The following is an 8,176-nucleotide window of genomic DNA, read 5'->3' on the forward strand; positions in this document are numbered from 1 at the left end:
TCATTTGCCAAATGCAAGGTAGATATTTTAAACAATTTTACTTGTAATTCTGACTCCTTAATCATTGCCCTCTAAGGAATGGTCAGAATACTTAATGTATTTAATAGGTGTTTAAAACAAAAAAGTATAATCCAAAGCTTTATCAAATAACTAAAACACAGAACAAAAAAGTTAACCAGTAAGTGAGCCTGGCCAGGGTTTTGTAACTTCAAGGGGCTTTCTGGTACTTAAAGTGTTCACTGATAGATAGAGAATTTGTTAACAGATTTTCATAATCAATACAGATCGTGTTTAAAGCAACGTGTTCACATTTGCTCCCAGAAGGAACAGAAAATAACACCAGTCAAGCAAAGATACTCTCACAACCAGAATCTTAATCATTTCAGTTATTCAAATATTTCTGCATTTTCATCGTTATGACTAAGGAGGCACTTACAGTCATAAGAGGTACTCAGTTTTACACAGGGACAACACAAGTCCTGAATGGAGGAACTGTACATTCAAAGTTCCAGTAGTCTGTACCAGTGTGGGAACCAGAAGAGGCTAATGACCAGGAAATCTTTTTTCATACAGTGAAAAGCATTATTTAAAAAAACCCTAAAATAACAAAACCAAGTTTTCTACCTGACACTATCGCGTTTCCTCCAGAAAACTTTGCCGGTACCCTTTTTCTTCTTGCCCAATAGCCCCTTTGTACATTAAAATTTAAAAAACAATCCAACCTTATTTTTTTCTATTTTAAGACAATCTAGATTCACCTGATGAGGATGATCTCCCTAAACCAGATATCAGTTTTTTATGCTGTACAGAAAAATCACAGTACTGAGGTACTCACCAGAAGTGAGTTCATCCTAAGTACCTGGTTTAACACAAGATACATGACAGTACCATTTAATAGCTAAAACCTAAACAAAACGGAAGAAGACTGGCATAGCTTGAAAAGAGCACATGAAGCAGGTTGGGTTTTTTTGGTTTTGTGTAAGAGCTCTGCATTTTTGCTATGATTTTACAGCCATAAATTTTTCTGAGAAGAACATAAGTGACAGTGGCAGTCTGAGTATCCAAAGAACATGTAATACAAGCTTTGACAAGCTTGAACTACTTCATTCACTTTGGGGTCCTTATCTCCTCTGGAAGCACAGGGTATGGGTTTTCTATTGATTTTTCCTGTCTGCATGGGAAAAGGTAAAAAATTCCATTCTACTGTGACCAGATAATCTTTCTGCCTTTATAGATTCTGTCAGTTTTACTCCTTAGAGAGAATCAAACTAAATGAAAATGCTTGTTCCCTAGTTTATGGTCCTGGCCAAGGCTGAAGTCTACTTTGTCAAATGAAAGAAGGGAAACCCTGAAATACAGGCAATTAAGTAGAACATCCTGGAGAACTTAACTTCTGGTACAGCATAGAAGTATGAAATGTAATGCCTAAAACCATGTTTTGCTGGCACTTAAATTACTGAGCAGCTTTCCTGAAGTCAATACAATTAAATATCAGTAAAAAAATATTTTAATATTGGCCCTAAAAAGAAGCAGAGACAGAAATTATGTGGAATTTGTGAAGAGAACTCATAGTGAACATAAAATGCAACAGGGTAAAAAAGGGGGGGCAGGGAGGGGAAGAAAAAAAACAAGAAAATCAAGAAATATTTTTTCAAATAAATATTAAAACATCAAGATTAATCTCTTCAGTTACCTTTTTCTCCTTGTTTAAGACTTTTCACAAAACTCTCATATCTTTTTTGTTTTTCTGGATTTCTTGCAAATGGTTTGAAGTCACTGGAACCAGCATTTGCTAATTGACCCCCCAATAACATTTGCCATTTCTGAGAAGCATCATCTGGGGAGGCTGGCTGGAACCTGCTATTTTGTGACTGTTGAGGCAACATTTTTGCTTTCATTTGTTGTTCAGATGCTTGTTTCACTTCTTTTAGTCTTTCTCTATCCTTCTCAGACAGATATTCCAAAACAGAAGGAGCTGGACCTAAAAACCCAAAAAAAGTAGTAAGAGATAAACAGAAAGATAAAATTACTACAACTATTTGTATCATTTTAGTGGAGTAAAAAAGCCTACCACTATACATATACATTCAGAAAAATTGCTCTTAAGCATCAATAAACAGTATAATGGCAGAGATGGCAGATAAAAAATTGGCCACTATTGCTCTTTTATGCTATTTACCATATATTTACATCTTAATTTGTGAACTTTACTACTGTAGATACAAAAGCAAACCACATTTACAAATTATCTTTTTACTGAATTTGCGTGTATTTCAGTGAAACTTTTTTTACAGGAAATAAACCTCTCACAGTCTACTATAATCTGAATTCATAAGGACGCACAAAAAAGCCCCCAAAATAACACATCCCACAAAAACGTTTCTTCTTTAAAAGATTTAAGTAAATGAAAGTACAGGCAGATATATCAACAGTTCACCTGTTGTGATGAAACTGACAAGGACAAGGTATTCTAGCTAATCCAACCAGATTTAACACCTTTTTATTAGAAGAGAGCATTCAAGACTTACATAAACAAACAGGGGACAACAAACACAAGCAAGAGTGTGGTCGCTTGTATCAATACCTTTTAGACCAGTCTCTCCTAGTCGTTCCCTCCTCTGAGATGCATTCAAAGCATGCCTACTTTGTTGTGTTGTATCAGTCTCAAGTTTTCCAGTTGACTCCTCTAATGCCTTCCGTAAATGGCAGTTTTCATTCCCAGCTGCTATCACAGGTCGAAAGTAATGGACTGGTCTGTAATTTCGTGGCAGGTCAGGTGGTGGATAAATCTTGGAAAAAATTGTTGAATTGTTACATATTAACAATTATGAAAAATAGGAAAACATACACATCAAGCCACAGCAAAATTAACTAGAGTCTTAATATGCATTGCTTTTATTTGAGAAAATGGTCGTGGTATTGCTTAATAATTATTTTCTTTAAAAGCAGAAGTCACATGATTTAATCAATTAACTGGACTACTGACTACTTCTGTGCTTACTGTATTTTAATGTCTTTCAATGTCCTTTTCTCCCACTTCCTTCATTCAAGTTGCTACTTCAAAAGTTATCCCTGCACCTCCTATACAATGCAAGTTTATATACCACGCAAATGTTCTTCCTTTTTCTTCATTAGAAAGAGGACCATGTGACACAACTCTGTCATTCTAAGTTATGCAAATGTGTGTGCCATAAATAATGCAAACCTGGTAGTAGGGCTAACAAATTAACTTGTCAGCAAAACAGTGAAGTGGATGAAGCACGGGGCCTGATTTTTACAGAAAACTGAATGTTACATCTGAAATATCTAGAAGCAAAAGATGTACACTTTTTATTTCGAGTTTAAATCAAACCATTCTTCCAACTTTACGCCAAATAACAGTGGATAGTGTGGAAGGCATTTACTCAAAGCCAGTACACAGGCAAACTTTCATCCACTAGTCTGACAGATTTTAGGTTTGTACTGAACAGCCTCCAACACTATAATTTTGCTCATTCAGCAATCTTTATGGCTGACCAGAACTTTTATTTCAAAGAACCTAAAAAACACTGAGCAACAGTAAAATCTATACAGGTCACGTGTCAATTTGCTGACGGTATTGTTAATACAAAAATATCAATATCTACTTACCTTGCGTGGAGCTGACGATTTTGATGCCAAGGAAAAACCATCTAAGATTTTGCCTATATATCTAACTTCTCTTTCAGACCCTACAAAATAAGCACAGAATTGGTCAATATTAAAATCACGTATGTTTGGCAAAAAGCATTTTTTCTGAATATTTTCCATTTTGCAATATGTTTTATGGAGCATAATTGTAGTTCTGTGTCTTCACTGCCTTTCATTTAAAATTAAGGACTCTGAATCTGGATTAGTATTATACAGCTAAAAAACTACTGCCAGAGATATTGCTGTAAGAGGACCACAACTAAAGGTGACACAACAGTACCACCACTGTGCATAGCATCACGAGTGCCGTGGATTGTGTACAACTAAAAGGAACTACAGAAATCACTACAAGGTTACACATGTTATTTGAAAATACACAAGTATACCTGAAAAAAAAAATCTCTTCATAAGTACTGCATCATATTTTGTAGCCATGATTCACAAGAATTTATTTCCTTCAGTGGAGTTAAACATTGTATCTCACAAAGCAGCACATACTGTCCTTTTAAAATTATAATTTGTTGATTTAATCTACACTGTGATAAGTGGAGGACTTTGAAAATTATTTCCATAATTAGACACTTCAATATAGGAGGAAGACTACATGAAGTTTCAGATATTAGGGCTAGAAGATAGCAGTCCATTGAAAATTAAAATACTTGGAAAATAGAGACTACACTTATTTTGTATTTTGTTTCCCAAATACAAATTACACCAACTCTTTAGACAGAACTAAAGTTCTTACTTTTTTTGGATTTATACTGCTTAGGCGCTGTCCAGCCATACAAACCATCTCCAGGTTCTTCATCTTTTATAATTGTATCATATTTTGACAGTGTTTCAGTCACGTAAATATCATCGTCTTCCTCCTCTAAAGCTCCTACACCAAAAGCCTAAAATATATTTAAAAAAAAAAAAAAAAAAAAAAAAAAAAAAATTCAGGAGCGTAAAACCGGTATTTTTAAGTCACATGTCAGAACACATCTACATGTCTGTCTGTCCATCTGTATTGTATAAGATGTCCAGTATACATATGCACACTGGGAAAAACGTACAGCTTCACAAATAAAAGTGCTACCAACTAGTGAAAAAAACCAAAACAAACCCTCACCAAACACAAAAGCAAACTGTACAGGATGAGGACAGCTGACTAAGAGTGGATTAAGGTCTCAAAAAGAAAAAAAAAATACCCAGGGTCTCAAAAGGAAAAAAGTTGGTGTGAAAATGAGACAAGTATAATTCCCAGAAATATAAATTGACAGTGCTTCTACATAAGAACTACAAATATCATGGAGAGAAGCAAAACCTCTCTAGCTCACAGGTTAAGCATTACTGAAAGTAAAATTGATGACAAAAAAGTCAACCAAAACCATACTGAATATTAATTTTCTCTAATCAGAGTCACACAAGAATTTTGTCCAACTATTCAGAGTATCTTATAGTGCTCTTTAACAATATCCATAAGTGAAGGCATTTAAAAGTTCTAAAGATTTGCCCACATCTTCATATGAATTAAAGAAAAAAAAAACCAAACCACCCTGTTCTTGAAAAGATTCTTAAATAACCTGACAATGATGAGGTGCCTTCCACAGAAGAAAAAACCCCAAAATGTAAGTTTTACTGCACTAGTAATACAATGCATTAAAAAATGTCCTTACCTGACCCGTAATACCTAACTTTCTTCCTTTACTGTGTCTCAGATCACCAATTAAATTGCTTGTGTCTTCAGGACCTGTGAAAAGATTCAGGTGTTCTCTTCCAGATGCACCAAACAAAGCTTGTGAGGGGTCCAAACCCTTATAGCCAAGTCCATGGACATTCTCTTTTGGAGTCAGATCTACAGGCATTACATCTTTTGGCGCAAATGTCACATTCTCTGGCTGGTATTCATCCTCTTCATCCTTGCACAAAATAAAAGTATATTTAGTTACATTAAAAACTTTCTAAGCATAATAAATATGAATACTTTTAACAAAACTTGAAATGGCGTGTTAAAATATTGTTCAAAGACATCAAAAAAGCTTTGTTGGTTTTTTTAAAGTGTGTTAGCACACGTTCTTACATAAGTCAACAAACAACTTTTGCCAGCTCCGTACCTCAGAACCCTCAGACAGTCCAGGTGGCAATGCGCAACCGTATACTTTCACCGCAGGGTCTGTAAGAGACATCATAGCATCACAGTAAATTACAGTTCTTTATTAAATTTCTCTAAGATTAAGAAAAATAAGTAAGACCAAATAAAATAAGGCTTTAAAATGAACTTTCTAATCAGTCCATGAATGCTGACTTTCTACTGAGTTCGGGAACTTCACTGAACTTACCAGGTTTCTGTCTGCGTGGCTTTCTTTTGACTCGCGGTCCAATTCCTTGTCCTTCTTTCCAGCCCATTTTTCGTAAGAGTTCAATCCCAACTGTTATTCTAAAAAGAAAACAAAGGGGAAAAAAGTTACCTCGAGCCACATTTTTTATACTTTTTGAGAAATAATATACAGATATAGCATCTGAAATTATGTTCTCATACCTCACTTTAAAATCAAATCTGATTGTATCACTATTTGCATATACACTACATCTCAGTTTGTAAATGTTTACCTGGTACAAGTCTACACATACAAAACAAAAATCCAGTGCTGGCCACTTTGAAAGTGGAACACTGCAGATCATCCAGTCTCTTTCTCTACTGCTGTGGCCAAACATTACTTTTCTAACCAATACAACACAAGGAATTATTTGGTTCACTTTTATTTAAATTTACTTACTTTGATGGTCCTATTAAATCATCAAATGCGGTGGTTCCTGGAATGGCAGCAACTGTTCCTGCAATCTGTCTAGCTTTCTCTTTTATTCTGTCTTTAGCTTTGGATGCAAAATCATCTGTGGTTGTAATCTCTTTTGGTGCTATCCCAAATTCACTAAGATCCTGGAAAATATACACAAAACAGGAAAAAATGAGATTAAAAACACGTTTCTCTCAAATGCTTAACTACTGTAATGGTAAAGGAAAGAAAACAGGATATGACTCTCACAGTAGCTAAATTTTTCAAGTCATTTATACAGTTGCTTTTTCAATAACCTTAATGGTCATACTTTAAACAACTGCAAAAGCATTTCTAATAAAGAAAATTAAAGGGTTGAGTTCTGGGGTTTTTTTCTAACATTGAGATGACAGGAGCTTCCTAAGTGAATCTACAGAACATCCTCTAGGACCTAGCAGTATAACATTCTATAGAAGCAAGTTGCTTCCATTTTCGATACTTTTCTTGAGAAGATTCCATTGCCTGAAAAACCTGCTGTCATGGCAACTACTTCCAAAAGATCTGTATTCCTTTGTAAATTTACCTCTTCATCCATGAAGTCTTCTGGTCCAAGAACAGTTCTGTCTGCTCTGTTCTGCCGTGATGATACAAAAGCTGAAGGAGTCCATCCTTTAAAGAAAGTAAGTATCTAAGTAAGGTACTGTAAATGGCAACATAATATCTGGAAACAATTCAAACATTTCAACCTTACATCTTAAGGATACATCAAGAGAACATCTATAATACTGCAGTACAAAAACTCAAGGGGGAATATCCTCAAAAATACCGGTTCAACTATTTACAGTATAATGAAGAGCAGAAAAAAAAATGCTTAATTAAATTTGATTTGTTTTCACTAATATTAAATTATGGTAATTGATAAACCCTTCCCAAAAAACAGAAAAATATCCAACCTTCCTTTGTGCCAACAGTGTTAAAGTAACCAGCAGAGAAACCACCAGTAAACGCTCCATGGAAACGCTGATATCGTCCCTTTGCATCTTTAACAGTCTGTTCTTGAAGAGGAACTGGCTTTTTAATTCGTTCACCTACAATCAGATAAATCAGAATCTCAGCCAAAACATTGCATAAAGAACGGACTCTCCACTCGTTCAAGATGCCATTTCTTCCTTGCAATTAAGAACTGGATCAAACAGTAGCCACCCTGCAGTAAAAAGCATTGACAGTTTACATGTACTGCCATTCAACTTTCAATATTTGTATACACTGTTGATGTACACTGCTAAAGTAAAAGCATGAAGTGTTCAGATAGAAATCCTAAATTCTAACAAGTTTTGAGAACAATTTTTTTTTCCTGTAAAAGGACCAATTTGATGACCTTTTAATGATGGAGTCACAGCTTCAGTGGATAAGGAAAGAGCAACTGACATCATCTACCTGGACTTGTGCAAAGCGTTCAACACTGTCCCGCATGACATACTGGTCACTAAACTGGAAAATCATGGATTTGATGGATGGACCACTCACTGGAAAAGGAACTGGCTGGATGGTCGCACCCAGAGAGTTGCAGTCAACAGCTCTACGTCCAACTGGAGACCAGTGACAAGTGGAGTTACTCAGGGATCGGTACTGGGACCAGTACTGTTTAACATCTTTGTCAGTGGGATTGAGTGCACCCTCAGCAAGTTTGGGGATGGCACCAAGCTGAGTGGTGCAGTTCACAAGCTGGAAGGAAGGGATGCCATCCAGAG

General features: G+C 35.6%; 1 protein-coding gene across 1 annotated transcript in view; it reads right to left on the reverse strand.

Annotated features, from left to right (window-relative positions):
* The window catches only part of GPATCH1 (G patch domain containing 1), a gene marked incomplete at its 5' end in the record, with an annotated part of 13,841 nt that extends 6,328 nt beyond the window's left edge, over positions 1-7,513 (reverse strand). The window contains 10 exons of the mRNA XM_010190077.1: positions 1,694-1,981; positions 2,585-2,789; positions 3,631-3,710; positions 4,415-4,562; positions 5,328-5,570; positions 5,766-5,824; positions 5,991-6,088; positions 6,429-6,589; positions 7,009-7,094; positions 7,379-7,513. Of these exons, the coding sequence (XP_010188379.1) occupies positions 1,694-1,981; positions 2,585-2,789; positions 3,631-3,710; positions 4,415-4,562; positions 5,328-5,570; positions 5,766-5,824; positions 5,991-6,088; positions 6,429-6,589; positions 7,009-7,094; positions 7,379-7,513 (1,503 nt within the window). The remainder of the gene's footprint in view (positions 1-1,693; positions 1,982-2,584; positions 2,790-3,630; positions 3,711-4,414; positions 4,563-5,327; positions 5,571-5,765; positions 5,825-5,990; positions 6,089-6,428; positions 6,590-7,008; positions 7,095-7,378) is intronic.
* Positions 7,514-8,176: the final 663 nt, after the last annotated feature.

The sequence above is a fragment of the Mesitornis unicolor genome, unplaced genomic scaffold (assembly GCF_000695765.1).
Source record: "Mesitornis unicolor isolate BGI_N332 unplaced genomic scaffold, ASM69576v1 scaffold21388, whole genome shotgun sequence".
NCBI classification, from domain to species: Eukaryota; Metazoa; Chordata; class Aves; order Mesitornithiformes; family Mesitornithidae; genus Mesitornis; species Mesitornis unicolor.